Raw genomic sequence first — 18,399 nt, 5'->3', positions numbered from 1 at the left:
TGGATCCAGAACAATATCTTCTAGATTACCACACAACAGTTCTATTTTTACAGCAGATTAACAGCTCTTAAATATATTCAAAGACGCCATAAACATAAAGAATATATAATCTATTCCGACTCTCTTTCTTGCCTTCAGGCTATTAAAAATCTTTCTTGTAAACATCCACTTTTAATTGAAATTATTGAATTATATAATGATCTTGCTACTGGCCAATACGACATCGTCTTCTGTTGGTTACCCAGCCACGTTGGCATTTCCGGTAACGCAATGGCCGATCTTGCTGCTAAGGCAGCACTCAACAAATCTGTGACACCACTTCTTATTCCATACTCAGATTATAAAGCTACAATAAGATCTTATATCCGTGATCTGATGCAGAAGAAGTGGGACACCCAAGTAGGTATAAATAAATTACATGAAATAAAACCTTATATCGGTTATACTTACTAGGGTTGTCATTATGCGACGATGTCGCATTGGCCATACGAGGTATACTCACGAGTATCTATCAAAAGGTGAAGATCCTCCGTTTTGTATCCCTTGTGATGAAAGAATCACAGTCAAGCATGTCCTGCTTGACTGTGTTGAATATTCCATCACAAGGGATAAATATTTTAATTCACGAACTTTCAAGGATCTATTTAATTCTGTTAGCTTTCATTTAATTATTGCATTTTTAAAAGAATTAGATTTGCTAAATGAATTGTAAATAGATAAATATTTTATGCTTGGGAGTTTGAATTAGTAACTTAGAGTGTTAGTGGCTGTATCCTCGAGGGGGGTTAAAGCACTGTAAAATTATTGTCCTCCTGAGAGGGTACGTAAGACCCAAAATATTTGAAGTCAAATTTGATCTTCCATTTTGTCTTAGCCGTAGAATATGTGTCATTTTAATTTGTGGCTAATCTTGCATACAATCACCAGCAGCTGAGGGGATGATGTAAATCCAGCTAGGGACCATGCAGGTAGCTGAGGTACTGTAAGTCCCCATGGCCCCTAGTATGGTGATCTACCTTCAGTTGTTGGTGATCTATATAGCCTGTTTTTATATTGTATTGTCTGAATAGGAATATTAGTTTTAACTTTTCACGCTAGTTTTATTTCTTATTGTGATATTCTAGTTGTTTTACTGTCCTTCGTCGACAGGTTTTATCATATACATAGATTCTTTTTTTAGGAATGCTCTCGTCACGATATGGCTGCAATACTGCCGATGTGACGTTAAATGTTAACTCACTCACTCACTTAGAAAAACTGTTGTGAGGGGGTGTCTGGTAATATGGTAGTAAAGTTAAATGATCATGGGAAGCTGACCAAGTTTCAGTAAGCTTGATTATGTCTAGAAGGGTGTATCCTGCTATTGTACGAAGTTGTCGTACATCATTGTCGCACACTACAGTAAACTTCAACTTGTCGATAGTCCCTACAGCACATTGATATTCTGCTCGTGGGAAGGTAGCACATGGTTAGAGTCACAATATGTCTTTACCGTTCCTTCATTCTTTGTGAGTAAGGCGATGACACAGAGGCGGCTAGGATTTTACAGTCACTGGCTATGAGTTTTGCGCATGTCCTTCTTTCTCATTCCTGTAGAAGTTAATACTCCTTGTGTTTGGCAGTAGTAGTTTGGCAGTCCACCACCCATCTAGAGTCCTCCGACCTGCTCAACAACATCTCTTCTTCTCTGCTCCAACCCCACTCTGAAACGATTTGGTCAGAGATCCTTTCCTTACAATGCCACCACTCTCTGGGACAAAATCCCATCTTATAGAAGTCCCAACACTCCAAATGTCTAAAGACAGTCTCAAAACATTTCTCTTCACCCTTCACCCAGTTCTATAGCTTTTAATCATTCTGGCTGCAATCTTTAACCTGGTGATGTCTGTATCTCTCGTTCAGCATTATGAGCATACACATTTTGTTTCTGGATTTGACGCATTATAACTTATTGTTATGCTGTTTTACAGATTAAGATTGAAATACAACAGAGAGGGTTCGGTGATCCTAGCACAGTCAGGATGGTAAAGCTCAACATCAACCACTTTCCTTCGTCGACAGGTTTTATAATATACATAATATAAATTCAATGTATATTCCATTTAAGTATTAAATGTTCTCTTCGCCATATGGCTAAATATTGCCTCTGTGCCGTTAGATATTACCTCACTCACTTTAGAGTTGAAGGGATGACTAGGAAATGCAAGGAGTTGTTGTTTATTTTTTTCAGCAAAGCTGCTGCTGATGACTCCGTGAAAAAAGTTGTCAAAGAAACAAGAAGCCTGTAAATTGACCATGGGGCGAGTGGGTGAGTAAATACATAACGTCATATCGGCAACATTTCAGAAAACCTTTGACATAATGACCAAGGATGATCCGCAGGAACATTTCAGGGAACTATTAACTTAACTTAGTGACTTTTACACACAATAGTTTTTAAGGATGTCAGCGTCTTTATTATGTGAAAACCCGTTCCATTGTACGCACTGACACCGCACACTGCATTCACTTAAAAAAACGTTGAATTGTTCTTGTCTTGTTTCATTCATTTCTAAATCCAACTCAAAGACTTCATGGTGTATCCATATTTTATTCAATGCAGAACCGGGAACAACAGAACCCTCCCCTACCCCCCACACCCCCCACCACACACACACACACACACACATACACAATGACTTATATACATTTCCATATCAAATAATGAAAAATACATGACACACATTGCTACATGAAACACATTGTAACATGACACGCATTGTAACATGACACACATTGTTACATGACACGCATTGTACCATGAAACACATTGTAACATGAAACATATTGTTACATAAAACACATTGTTACATAAAACACATTGTAACATGAAACACATTGTTACATGACACACATTGTTATAATAAAATAATAACATCTCATGTAAAATGTTGATCTTCCTCATCACAAGGGTGTCACTGTAACACATTGTAACATGAAACACGTTATTACATGATAAAACACATTGTAACATGACGCACATTGTACATGACACACGTTGTTACATGAAACACATTGTAATCTGCAACATAAAACATACCGTAACATGAAACACATTGTAACGTGAAACACATTGTAACATGAAACACATTGTTACATAAAACACATTGTAACATGAAACACATTGCTACATAAAACACATTGTAACATGAAACACATTGCTACATAAAACACATTGTAACATGAAACACATTGCTACATAAAACACATTGTAACATGAAACACATTGTTACATAAAACACATTGTAACATAAAACACATAGTAACATGAAGCACATTGTGACATGACACGCATTGTAGCATGACACGCATTGTTACACGAAACACATTGTAACATGACACGCATTGTTACACGAAACACGTTGTAATATGAAACACATTGTTTTGTAGACCAGGCCTCATGATCTGAAGAACCTAGATCACACAGAATAACAGCAAAAAACAACAAAATAACTAAATCCGTAAGAATATCTATATAAATAATAACATCTCACGTAAGATGGATCTTCCTCATCACAAGGGCTGAAGCCAGATACTTATTTCCAGTCTGTTCAGTTAACACAATATGTGAACATCTGAATGGCTCAGGAAAGCAAATAGTATGTGTCTTCAAATTTGAATAATATTTTCTTTGTCAAGGGAGAACTGCTATCCAACGTTTAAGACTATACTTACATTTTGCTTATATGTTTTTAGAAACAAAATTCGGAAGTTTGCTTCTAAAAAGATCTGTGTGGATTGTTATCGAAATTCATGAACATGTGTGCTTCTTTTTAGTCACAATCCATCTTTCCTGATATCCACTGACAAACATTAAAAAGATGCCTAACTCCAAGATTTAGAAGATATACTGGGAACCTTGTAAGAATCATCATAACTTCATAATCCACACTCTTTCCATTGACCCACGTGCACATGTGGTGATCTACCTTGTGCTGCTGGCAATCTACGTCACGTTTTTATATTGTATTGTCCCGTATCGTTAAACTGTTTTAGATTTAATTTCTGGTCTTAAATGGATATCTGTGATATAATGTGTTTACTGCTCTTCGTCAACAGGCTTTTACTTTCTAATTTTCTTGATCTTCAATGTAATTATTACCTCTTCTCGTCACGATATGGCTGCAGTATTACCGATGTGACAATAAATATTAACTCACTCACTCACCCATAATCCATGTGACCTCTACCGGGTGAATATATACAAACAATACTGTGACGGATTGAATGCTGAATTACATGGGCAATTTGATGAAACCAATCATTAATATCATGCAATCGCCATGGCCAACATCAAGACGAAGATGGGATATCCAACCTAGGTAACAGAGACATCTCCACCCGGGGATACCCCTACATGTACTAACTAACCAACTCAGTTAATACCAGGAATGTATTATGATTTTTATTTGATTTAAATGCTAATTCATATTTATGTTGAGAAAATAATACAGTGAATCGTATTATATGTTGTGTCGTTCTTTCTGTAAACGTCATAATTGAAACACATTCCGTATGTTGTTTTCAATGAGCTTATAATATGGATAAATAAGAATGTTGAAAATTGTTTCTATGAAACGTATATGAAAGCCCGTGTACCTGAAACTGCAACTGGTGACTGAAACTATGTGGAAAGTATGTTGGATTGCTGGTAACTGAAACGCAGTAGAAATATGCCTACCGGATACCCTACGGAAACCCTTAGAAAGTGGGTACTTGTAAGTTTCTGTTACTGGAGAAACGCAGCGTAAAATGACTTGATTTTAGGTGGAAAATTAAGTTTCAGTTCACCAAGTTTACCTTTGCTGATACATCAAATGTTTCGTGTCAAACTATTCCACCCCGGGACCTTCACGGGTGTCAAGGTTTTATAAATTACTTCAGTCCAACATATACAATGGCGCCAAAGCCTTCTTTGGAACGTATCAATGATCTATATAAGCGAGTGAGGATTGTCTGATCTCTTTGACATTTTGAATGTTAACAGTTCAAGTATTTTGGTCTTCAAATATTTGGAGTCAAATGATTATCAAAAGTCAGCTATACATGCGGCTCTAGCAGCAATTGAGATTTTTTAAACGCGGCATTCCCGGGCGGACGCCAACACGTTCAAACACAGATTTCCCCATCTCTCGTATTGGAAGCAAGTTAGTGTCATTGCATAACTGCGTTTGAACGTGTTGTTGTTAGAGCCTTCATTCGCCACACCCAATTCCCCAAACTGATTCCTTATATAGGTACAGGTTGTTGAGCTTAACCTGCGCTAGGCTACATGTGCACGAACGAACCGGGAGGGCAAATGGCACAAACGGCTGGTCGAGTTTTCATTAAAAAGGGGACACTGAATGTGCGAAACATCCATACATGAATTTGTTAGAGAACCTATCCCGGAAAACATCTGTTCTGAAGAAAAACCCAGCCATTTCATGTTTTAATTGAATTATTTTTACAGTCATAAGCTATCTATGTTTGTTTACTAACTTTACACGGTAAAGTCAGTTACTTTCAGAATACGATTTTCCGCTGCTGCTCGCTGACTAAAAACCCGAACAGGAACCATTAACCCAACTGCAGCTAACCTCTTAGAGAAAGTTAGGATCATTGCTGACGATTTCTAGACACTGAGTTGTCTTAGCTGTTTGTCACCAATAACAGACGCAACCACTTGTGACACGGTCACGCAATGTATTGGTAGTATTCAATAGATAAGGTCAAGCTGGACAACCTGTACACGGTGTGAGGTCCACTTCTGGCAAAAATGTGACGTAAACCAAACTCACTCACTCACTATTTTCTATACAATGCCATGTTGTGTTTATCTGATTTTTCAGCTCTGACGAAAACCTCATAATCGACTTATCTTCCTGTATATATTTGTCATCACCTTGAAATCGATAATGGTGTAACATGCCGTCAGATACATCGAGCACTTTATGGACAAATCCTTGTTTGTGACATGGACCATGAACTTCTAATATGTTAATTGTGTCAGGAATGACAATATATTTGGACCTGACATAATATGGAAAAATCCTGCCATGAAAGAATTCAGAAAGCATTTTGATATAACCATGTTTCACTGTTGACTTAACATGTCCTTTTGACTCTGTAAAGAATGAATTTTTGAATGCAAAAGAACCTATTTTGCTATCTGTGCTTTTTACTCTTTCAAAGAGAGTCAGCCAGTTTGGATCCTTGTGAGGTAACATTACCTCGTCCATATCTTGGAGCACAATGTATTTTGAAGTGTAGCGATTGCGATAGAAACAGTCATGCATGTTCACTATCTGACCAAAATAGTCGATATCTTTTCTCAAAACTTCTGGCATTCGAGCTGATATGATCTCTAGCTGCCCACACCGAATGAAATAGTCCACTGCAGGTCTCATGCTGGCAGAGATAGAGTGATTGTACCAGAATGCTTTATCAGCTCCAAGAATTCTGTTTATTGTCATAGATTGCACAAACTCATCACTTCTGGAATAGCCAGAGTGTCCTGCGGGGTAACATACCGTGACGTTGTGATATTCTTTGGCTGGATATTGTACAGGAATTTTCCTAGCTGTGGCTGTTGGTGTTGATGGCGGAAGGCGGAGGAATGCCGGAGACATGTGAGGGTGTGTCAAGGGACAATGGACTGCCAGTTCTTGGTACCTGAAGGAAATAAACAAAACTCTCTTGGCTAGATGAATTCAGTTCTAGTCAACCATTGAGTTTGGACAAATATATATTTGACTAAAATGTCACCTAGAAATGCACTAAGATCATCTTGAAATGAATTCAATTGAAAGAAATCTGATATCAATTGTGGCATTAAAATACATAGACTTAGCAAACAAGGAAGGGCTAGATTTTGTGGACGACACAAGAACACAAGATGTAGAGTTATCTCCCTTCAATCGATTTAATTCGCAAAACATGCTAATGCATCATGTGTCATTTAATGTTACTCAAGATAAAACCGGAGTACCGAATGAGTTGTTATATTTCAGCGGGGTGTATTGCAATGCACCTCGCTTGTACACGGGGTACATTGAAAATAAAAGAAGAGCGCTCAGCCACTCAGACAACCACATGTATGTGTTATTTATTAAGTAATATTCACCTATAAGTTCTAAGTAAACATAACTATGAAATGTGTTCTGTTGCCATCGTTTACAATTGCTAGCAAAACACTTACTTCCTGCCGTTGGGCACATGCAGTGACTGCACACTTCCTGAAATAGTTCTGGTGTCCCGTTGGTCGTCAGTGACAAACACACACACAGGCCGAAACAAACGTAATCTCAGTGCCGCACCTACAATATCCACCACATTCCTTTTGACATCAAAATGAGCTGAGAGGACATAAAGTTGCGGGTCTGCGTCGCTGCTTAGTGAGGATGCGTATCTGTGATAGTCTTCTCCTTGGGCTGGTGCCATGCGTTGTTCCTTTACCGGTACACAACATTGAGAACCTTTACCCCTCGACGAAACGCTTGCGTGAGGATAGTGATCGACTAGGATATCATTCAATTCGATCACAAAGACGATGCTCTCTTGTAATGCAGGTACAACAATAAGTGAGTTGTTCTCATTTGTAAAACGGTATGTTATACAAAGAATTGAGAAGCTGAATAGAACTATCGACAGGTATGAACGGAAACCAAACCCGGTTGTCATGACTGGATGATATAGCTTGTTTTACTGTTACCACTCCAGGCAGCCCAGAGTCTCACACAAGTCACGTACGTTCACAGTCAATACCGCTTTGTATTCCCTGGCATGAATACAGAATATCTCTATGCTCGTGTACTTCTGATATTTATCACATAGAGTATTACAATCACCAATTTCCAAATTGACTCTAAGGGAGGGTGATAAACTAATAGTATATTATGTGCCCAGACAGTCAGGTAGATCTATTCTGTTCACTGTTGAACAATATCTCTTTCTGTTGTGATGGTAGCACGGCCAGTTAGTCACGTCACGACACCTGCGAGAAAATAAAATCAATAGATAAGGTTTCAGGAATACATATTTTCTTCAAGAGAATTCTGATATATTTTTTTCTATTACCGAAATAATGTTTGTCACAAAAATAATTGTATATCTATTTCCTTCTGAAATTTAACGCAGCAGTCATTTTCTTTATTTTGAAAATATGCATTTGTCTTAATTTGGCAACCCAAGCAAAATTCATGAACGTGATTGAAAGCAGCAATAAGTATATTCTCGCCGTAACTAGTTTTGAGTATTCTGAATTCAGCTCATGCCGTTCAACCCTTGCATAGAATAATAGTGTGAAACCTATAAATCGGTGATGTAAGAAAAAAAAGGCGCTAAATAAAACTGTTTGTTATTGGTCGGTTGCCGTTAAGTGAACCAATCACGTTGCATGTTGCAGTTTCAGATTGTTGATGTCATGGGGAACATCTTGGCTGTAAAACGCAGATATCAGTGTGCCCGTCTTACATTTGTCGAGAAAAAACTATGGAGAAGTGTTTATTCGAGGGGATGTCAATACGTTTTGAGCCTTGAGCATTTTTCATTCCCTGGTGTTACAGCCTATGGTACAACATTGAACATTGGGGTGTAGGTGATGTGATATATAAGTTTTGGTATCCTACTCTCAGAAGTTATTGAACAGCTCACACTGACAGAAAGAGACCCCCCTCACGGCAGTGAAAATGAATAAAATTGAGTATAGAGCTGTAATTAAGTTTTTAGTTCTTGACGGAAACTCGACGAAGAACATTGAAGAAAGGCTTGTAGCAGTTTATGGCAAGTCTTCCCCTTCATCTGCTACCATCAAACGATGGGTCATTGAATTTAAGCATGGTAGAGAGAGTCTTGAAGATGACCCCCGTCCAGAAGAGTCTCAAAGATGAAGAAGTAAAACCCGTTTTCTGTGACATTAGTAAAGCTTTTGACACAGTACGGTACTAGGGTACTAGTACATTCTTTAAATAAGAGGCTTCTCAAATATGGGGTAATTCAGCTGGAATAGAGTACAAAGAATAGTTATAGTTGGTCGATCTAAAACACATACCGGCAGGGGTCCTCCAGGGATCAGTCTTAGGCCCGCTACTATTCTTACGACAAAATCAGTTATATTGCAGATGGCATCAGCAGCAATGTTCGTCTACTTATGATCTTGACCTTTCTCTCAAGGCCACACCAGGACTTTGACGTTTACGTCATATTAGCACGATATCCCAAGAACCGTTCACTGAATTTTCTTCATAGTCAACTGCAAGCTGCATCAAGGGAAGGTGTTGGGCTCAGAGGATTTGGGCCACTGAGAACAGGGCCGATTTTGCTGCCAAGACAGCGCTCAACGAATCTGTGACACCACTTTTCATCTCATCCTCTAATTATAAAGCTACAATTAGATGTAACACGTCACAGTTTAATTCTGGACTCACTAAAGTCCAGAAACTCTCCGCACTGTGGCCACTCTCTCACAAGGGATTTGGCAAAAATAAACATGCAGCTGTTATGAATGTGTGCTAAGGATGACAAAATGTTTGGGTTTTTTTTTTGTTTTTTGTTTTTTTGAAAACTCAAAATTTAAACTCGCTCGCCCATTGGCATGTCCATGGGCAAGCAGAGGCCCATGGGCGAGAATGTATAATTTCGTCCAGAATAAATGTTTCGGAGGTTATAAATGAATGAGAATATTTTCATAAGTATCATGACACAAATTGCAGCACGTTGTGACATGACTCCTCTAACTGACAGCAATTATAAAAAATCTCGTTCATGGGTGAAAAACACACTGGCCCATGCGCGAGAACATTTACTTTCACTGACAATGCATGTTTTCCCATGTTTTGCAGTTTTTAAATAAATGAAAATATGAAAATATATTTATTAGTCTCGTAACATGAAATACAGCTTATTTTGACTTACTTCTGCTAATTTAGAGAGATTTCAAAGCAAAATCTCGCCCATGGGCGAAAAACATTTGTCCCATGGGTGAGAATAATTACTTTTACTCAAAATACATCTTTTTCCATGTTTTTGAGGGTGTAAATGGATGAAAGTATGTTCATAAGTATCCTTACACAGATTTCAACTCATTTTGACTTAATGCCATTAATTTAGAGCAATTTAAAAAAAACAAACTCTCACCCATGGGTGAAAACCATTTTGGCCAATCCATTTACACCCTCAAAAACTTGGAAAAACATGTATTTTGAGTAAAAGTAAATATTCTCGTGGAACAAATACAACATATGTCATATTTGGGGCAAATGTTATTCGCCCATGTGCGAGATTATTTTGACATCTCTCTAAATTAGCAGAATTAAGTCAAAATAAGTTATAGATTTCTACAAGGTGCTATTTATACTAAAAGAGAATTGCTTAAAATGAAGAAAGTTGATAGTAGTACATGCTGTTTCTGCAAGGATATAAATGAGACTGTTTGTCATGTGTATTGGGAATGCCAAGTGACCCAAACATTTTGGAGAAAATTGCAAATTTGGCTCAACAATTCATTCCCTCATCCATTTCACTTTACAAAACATATGGTTTGGTTTGGTACTCTAAACCGAAATACATTACTAAACCACATCACCCTTGCAGCCAAAAGACACATTTACATATGTAGTATTAAGAATATACATCCTGATATGACTTCATTTACAAAAACCCTAAAAGAAATATTCTTTGTTGAGAAACATATATGCCAAAAAACTAATAAAATAGATCATTTCAGTCATAAATGGGGCCCTCTTTTCCCAGTACTTGGATAAATTTTAATCTTCCTATATACCTACCAATCACCTATATCAACCTGTATATGTCTATTACCAAAATGGTGATATGATTTCTGTATATCATCCATCCATATGTACCTGTGTTTTGTACTATGTGTAATCACATGAACCAATAAAAAAAAAAAAAAAAAAAAAAAAAAAAAAAAAGTCAAAATAAGTTGAATTTCATGTTACGACACTAATACATATATATTTTCATTTATTTAAAAACTGCAAATAATGGGGTAAACATGTATTTTCAGTGAAAGTAAATATTTTTAAAAATTGCTGTCAGTTAGCGGAGTCAAGTCACAACGAGCTGAAATTTGTGCCATGATACTTATTAACAATTTTTCATTCATTTGCAACCTCCAAAACATTTATTCTGGACGAAATTAAACACTCTTGCCCATTTTGGGCGAGCGAGTTTAAATTTTGAGTTTTCAAAAATAAATTTTAAAAATTAATTTTTTCATCCTTAGCACATATTCATAACAGCTGCATGTTTATTTTTGCCAAATCCCTTGTGAGAGAGTGGCCACAGTGCGGAGAGTTTCTGGACTTTAGTGGGTCTTATATCCGTAGGTATCAGTACATCACATGCAATAAAATCCTATATTGGTTACACCTACTTGGGTTGTCAGTCTAACTTTGAGGAGGTCATTATGCGACCATGTCCTATTGGCCATACGAGATATACTCACAAACATTTATTGAAAGGCGATAATCCTCCATTTTGATGAAAGAATCACGGTCAAGCATCTCTTACTTGACTGTGTTGAATATTCCATCACAAAAGATAACTATTTTAAGTCACAAACTATTAGGGTTCTTTTTAAAAGAATATGTTTCTTACCTGATTTGTAAATAGATAAATACATTATGATTAGAAGTTTAAACTAACAACTCAGATTGTTAGTGGCTGTACTCTCAAGGGGGTGAAAGTAAAACTATTGTTTTCCTGAGAGGGTACATTTAACTTGCCTGGTTTTTAAACGTAGCATTCATTATTTTACTTTTGGCTGACTTATTTCGCATTTGCCACCAGCTGAAGGGATGGTTTAAAAGCAATTAGGGTCTATGCAGGTAGCAAAGTTCTTGTACTTCCCTATGGTTCATAGTATGGTATAATATTCTTCATAGTATGGTTTAATATTCTTCATAGTATGGTATAATATTCTTCATAGTATGGTATAATATTCTTCATAGTATGGTTTAATATTCTTCATAGTATGGTATAATATTCTTCATAGTATGGTTTAATATTCTTCATAGTATGGTTTAATATTCTTCATAGTATGGTTTAATATTCTTCATAGTATGGTATAATATTCTTCATAGTATGGTTTAATATTCTTCATAGTATGGTTTAATATTCTTCATAGTATGGTATAATATTCTTCATAGTATGGTTTAATATTCTTCATAGTATGGTATAATATTCTTCATAGTATGGTTTAATATTCTTCATAGTATGGTATAATATTCTTCATAGTATGGTTTAATATTCTTCATAGTATGGTATAATATTCTTCATAGTATGGTTTAATATTCTTCATAGTATGGTATAATATTCTTCATAGTATGGTTTAATATTCTTCATAGTATGGTTTAATATTCTTTTAAAAAAGTAGGGGATAATGAACTTTCAATTTCGATGGGAAGTGTAAACGTTTAGAAACGTTTCAAGGACAGACATCTTATTAACGCACCACCATTTCACTCTATTACCACCCCTAAACAAAACACATGATATGCACGGGCACAAACAGAGTAGCCCCATACACGCCCATGGGGTCCCAACCTGTATTTTGACTTTTTTCAAGAATGTCGAGAAATCACTTAGAACATTAATTTGTACACTCATCTTGCATCACACATTTATTATTGTTTGTTTCTAGTCGGTTGTTTTAAAATAAAAACCGTATACATCCAAATTACATGCCATACACCAATGTTCTCTGAAAAGCGACTACGGCACCCGTGAACAGCCACCTCCGCGTGCTGGGTAAGAGCTGTTCAAACCCCCGTGTGGACCCGGGTCTACTTGGTCCATAGCACCGCATTGCTGGTCGCAAGGAGCGACCGAATCGGGCAACCTGTTTGCCGTGGGTGGAGGACGGTAGTCTGGTGGTTGAGGGCAGTAGCAGCCTGAACCACGTTCCTGTTGCTCAACACACCACTTTGGCCCTTACTTCACCTAGACGGCTGGTAGAATGGGCCCGATTCTATCAATCGGCTGATCACGCCAAGCCCTGTGTATGGACTTGTACGTCACTGCACAAATTTAATTTGAAAATGTTTTTCTTTTGGACTTGGTACATTTGTTCACATCAAATGTCAATGATTTGCAATATGATATTTTGCTCTTTGTCCAGAGTCTTATGCCAGAAGGCAATGGCTCATGGGCCAATCTGGTGGATTAGCTATTTATATCTCTTCTGCTGGAGTATATCATCCGAGTATCCTTGGTGCTGCAAGTTGGAGGTCCACTTGTTTTAGCATTGTCCTTGTGATACTCCGTGGTGGGTGGGGAGTTCGGATGATGAACCTTAAAACACTAACTATGGCTAACGAAACCCATATCACCAAGAATAAAAACGTCCTCTTGACACGGATCCTGATGTTAATGAACAAAGACCGTCCACATCTATTGACTATTGGCCACGTTTTATAGTACTTGAGACTGTTGACAAGACTCCTTTGAAGACTCGTTTGCGTACAGGTTCACTTCTTATTGAATGTAGCAAGAGACAACAGGCAAATAACCTCCTGTCAACTAAATCTTTTGTCGGCATTCCCGTATCAGTCTTTGCCCACCGAACGCTTAACACCAGCAAAGGAATAGTGGAGACCGAGACCTTTTTGCTGATATGCTGGAAATTGATATTGCCTCAGAGATGAAGGAACAAAGTATGTTGTATGTAAAACGTTTCACTACCCATAAACACAATGAGATCCAACAAACAAACACCTATTTGTTTTCTTTCTCTACTCCGACTGCTCCTAAATCGATAAAGGCTGGTTACTGTCATATCAAAGTTGAAACATATATTTCGCATCCATTGAGATGTTTCAAGTGCAAAAAGTATGGACATGGCGTCAATACTTGCACATTGTCTGTTGTGTGTGCTCACTGTGGTGAGAAGACACACACAACAGAACATTGTGACAGTAGTTAAAAGAAAAGTACTAACTGTTCAGGAGACCATTCCTCTTTTTCAAAAGAGTGTCCAAAATGGAAGCAATAGAAGGAGATAAACAAACTGACATTTACCCAAAATATTAGTTTTTCTAAAGCAAAATTAGCTTGTCAAGAGATCTGAATTAACAGAAACATTTGCTTAAAAAACTAAGACATCATCTGAGGCAACGAACAAAGCAACCAATTCAACTTCAGGCTGTCAAACAGATTTGACGTGGGTGAACACTGATTCCCCACAGACTTTTGCACCTGCAATATCTACCCAAACTGCTGACCCACTTCCTGGCACGTCTCAAAGTCAACCAGAACCAGATCGTGATCATAATGTGTCATCTCAGTCAACCACAAGGTCTCAGTTGTTGTGTAACGTGAAACAAACTGCTAAAGGCAATGATAAACATAAAAACAAAGTGGCAGAGCCCTAAAAGGGTCCGAAAATAACTTTACAACAAATATGGATCATTTGAGGAAATGGACGTGTCCGAAAATGTCCATTTTAGGGCACACAGCTTGTCGCAAACCAAAAAGGCACGGGGTACATCCCCAATAATTCCCACAATATCCTACAGTAGAATTGCAGAGGGCTAAGGCATAATTATAATGAGTTACAGTTATTGGTCCAGGATTGTACGCCGTCAGCAATCTGTCTGCAGGAGACCTATTTAAAGCAGACAGATCTGTTTTTAGCTACGCCATTTCAGTGCTTATAATAGTTTCTCACCTACGGGTGACAGAGCCACTGGAGGATCTTCAATCCTAGGCAAACAGAATGTTATCCATAGCCCAATTACACTCTCTACTAATATTCAAGCGGTTGCCGTTCGACTCACTTAACATGTTACGCTTACATTATGTCATAATTTCAAAAAGGCTGGGCTTTATATTGACGTTCCCGATGTTATTCAATGCTTTCTGATGAACTGAATTCCATAGCTGATGAGTGTATACCAAATTCCTCTGCAGTTCCACACATAAGAAAACCATGGTTCAACGATGAATGCAAACAAGCTAGAAAGGCAAGGAAAAAGGCAGAACATTATTTTCGCCGTCATCCAACTGTCCATAACTTGAATAAATTCAAAATACTGAATGCAAAGGCGCGTCGTACCTTTAAACAAAACAAACGACAATCTTGGAGAAATTATGTCTCCAAACTTAATTCACGCACGCCGATGTCCAAGGTCTGGAACATGGTTCAAAGAATTAAAGGCAAAAGTTCCAAATCTGCCGTACACCATCTCAAAGATGGTGATAATTTAATTACTAATAAGTCTAAAATTGCAAATAAAATCGGCGAAACTCTTGCCAAAAATTCTTCATCAACAAATTATGTTCCTGAGTTTCAGAGATATCAGAAACAACAGGAAAAGACAAAACTTAATTTTGAATCAAATAACGGTGAAGATTACAATGAAGTGTTTTCATTACATGAGCTACAAACTGCTCTTGAGCAAGCTCATGACACTGCTACCGGTGATGATAATATCCATTACCAGCTTCTGAAACACTTACCTGAACCATGCTTGATGACACTTTTAGATATATTTGATACAATATGGACGTCTGGGGAATTTCCTCCATCATGGCGTAATGCTATTGTAATCCCAATACCAAAGCCTGGCAGGGATCATACAGATCCGTCTAACTACAGACCAATATCTCTTACTAGCTGTGTCTGTAAAACCATGGAACGTATGGTGAATAATAGATTAACTTGGTATCTTGAAACCGATAACCTAATAACCAATATTCAGTGTGGTTTCAGGAAAAATCGTAGTACCATTGACCATTTGGTACGTTTAGAATCCTTCGTTAAAAATGCTATAGTAAATAAACAACATGCTGTATCAATTTTCTTTGATCTTGAGAAAGCTAATGATACAACCTGGAAGCATGGCATTTTGAAAGATTTGCATGATTTTGGTCATGAGGGGCCGTTTCCCTCTCTTTATATCAGAATTTTTAAAAGACAGACAATTTCAAGTTCGAGTGGGTTCAACCCTGTCTGATCATTACAATCAGGATCAAGGTGTCCCGCAAGGCAGTATTTTGTCTGTCACACTTTTTAGCATCAAGATCAATAGTTTATCCAAGGTTTTAAATGATTCCATTGATGGATCATTATTTGTGGATGATTTTAATATTTCTTGTCGTGGTAAAAATATGCATACAATTGAACGGCAACTGCAGCTATGTTTAAACAAAATAAATAAATGGTGTCTTGAAAACGGCTTTAAATTTTCTAAATCCAAGACGAATTGTATACATTTTTGTAGACAATATAAGCCTCATAAGGACCCAGAATTATCTTTAAATGGCACCCCTATCAAAGTTGTAAAGGAGGCCAAGTTGTTGTGTTTAATTTTCGACTCTCATTTAACATTCCTACCACACATTAAATCCCTTAAAGCTAAATGCCTGAAGGCACTAGATTTGCTAAAAGTTGTTTCAAATTCAAAGTGGGGAGGGGATCAAGCTACCCTCCTTCACTTATACAGATCATTAGTACGATCTAAACTTGATTATGGCTCCATCGTATATGGTGGAGCATGTAAAAGCAACCTGAAACTTCTATCCAAACTTCTAACTTCTTCTATCTATTCCTGATTCTATCCACCACCAAGGTCTCAGACTTTGTCTTGGGTCCTTCAGAACCTCACCTGTTGACAGTCTCTATGTTGAGACTGATGAACCTTCTCTTACAAAACGCCGTATAAAATTGTCTTTACAATATATCACAAAACTATGCTCTAACAAATCTAACCCTGCATATAACTGTGTCTTCAATCCTCTTTATGAGGATTTGTATAGCAAAAAGACTTCACTTGTTCCACCTCTCGGGCTCAGAATAAAGCCGTTTATTGCTGCTGCTGGTATTGAGCTGGACAACGTAGCTCCTTTCCGTCTTCTTTCCTCTCCCCCTTGGCAGTTGGTCAGGCCACAGGTTGACCTAACTTTAACATCATTTAAAAAATCAGAAACGAATGAATTACAATATAAACAAGAATATAATCAATTGAAACATACATATAACAATTACAAACCCTTATTTACAGATGGGTCCAAGGACGGTGGCGCAGTTGCTTGTGCCACTGTCATTGGATCCAGAACAATATCTTCTAGATTGCCGGATAACAGCGCTATTTTTACTGCAGAAGCAAACGCCATATTAACAGCTCTTAAATATATTCAAAGACACACTAAACGTAAACAGTATATAATATATTCCGACTCTCTTTCTTGCCTTCAGGCTATTAAAAATATTTCTTGTAAACATCCACTTTTAATTGAAATTATTGAATTGTATAATAATCTTGCTACTGGCCAATACGACATCGTCTTTTGTTGGTTATCCAGCCACGTAGGCATTTCTGGGAACACACTTGCTGGCCTTGCTGCTAAAGCAGCACTCAACAAATCTGTGACACCACTTCTTATTCCATACACTGATTATAAAGCTACAATTAGGTCTTACATCCGTGATGTGATGCAGAAGAAGTGGGACATATCATATCAAATTACATGAAATAAAACCTTACATTGGTTACACCTACTTGGGTAGTCAGTCCAGATTTGAAGAGGTCATCATGCGACGATGTCGTATTGGCCACACACCACATACACATGACTATTTGCTTAAAGGTGAAGATCCTACATTTTGCATCCCTTGTGATGAAAGAATCACAGTCAAGCATGTCTTGCTTGACTGTGTAGAATATTCCATCACAAGGGATAAATATTTTACATCACGAACTTTGAAGGATCTTTCATTATTCATAGTTCTCATTTAGTTATTGCTTTTTTAAAGGAGTTAGATTTGTTGTCTGAGCTGTAAATAGATAAATATTTTACGAAGTTTCAATTAGTAACTGAGATTGTTAGTGGCAGTATCCTCAAGGGGGGTTAAAGTACAGTAAAATTATTGTCTTCCCGAGAGGGTACGTAAGTCCCAATACTTTCGAAGTAAATTAAAGCTCTCCACTGTTTTACTCGTAGCATATGTGTAGTTTTAATATATGGCTAGATATGACGAAGGCTAACGGCTGAAGGGATGATGCAAATCCAGCTAGGGTCCATGCAGGTAGAAAACGCACTGTAAGACAAAATGGTCCCTATTTTGGTGATCTACCTTCAGTTGTTGGCAATCTATAGCCCGTTTTTATATTGTAGTGTCCTCAGTAATTAAACTGTTTTAGATATCATTACTGGTTTTAACTGAATGTCTGTTTTAACTGAATGTCTGTGCTGTTTTTTTGTCAACAGGTTTAGATTGTTTCAAGTATTATTGATGTATATCATGTTTTCTTGTATTGTTCTCGTCACGATCTCGTCACGATATGGTTGCGATATTGTCGATGTGACGATAAATATTAAATCACTCACTCACTCACTCACTCAAAAGCGACAACA

The 18,399-nt window shown here is 37.4% G+C and overlaps 1 protein-coding gene across 1 annotated transcript in view; it reads right to left on the bottom strand.

The window, feature by feature from the left end:
- Positions 1–5,715: 5,715 nt before the first annotated feature.
- Positions 5,716–18,399, bottom strand: part of LOC137260427 (uncharacterized) — a 33,125-nt gene continuing 20,441 nt past the window's right edge. Inside the window, exons 2-3 of the mRNA XM_067798086.1 lie at positions 7,220–8,014; positions 5,716–6,693 (exon numbers count right to left, since the gene is read on the bottom strand). Coding sequence (XP_067654187.1) covers positions 5,820–6,693; positions 7,220–7,701 — 1,356 coding nt within the window. The 5' untranslated portion in view covers positions 7,702–8,014 and the 3' untranslated portion in view covers positions 5,716–5,819. The remainder of the gene's footprint in view (positions 6,694–7,219; positions 8,015–18,399) is intronic.

Source organism: Haliotis asinina, chromosome 13, assembly GCF_037392515.1.
Source record: "Haliotis asinina isolate JCU_RB_2024 chromosome 13, JCU_Hal_asi_v2, whole genome shotgun sequence".
Taxonomy (NCBI): Eukaryota; Metazoa; Mollusca; class Gastropoda; order Lepetellida; family Haliotidae; genus Haliotis; species Haliotis asinina.
The sequence above is the reverse complement of the archived record's forward strand: the minus strand, read 5'-3'. Positions and strand labels throughout refer to the sequence as shown.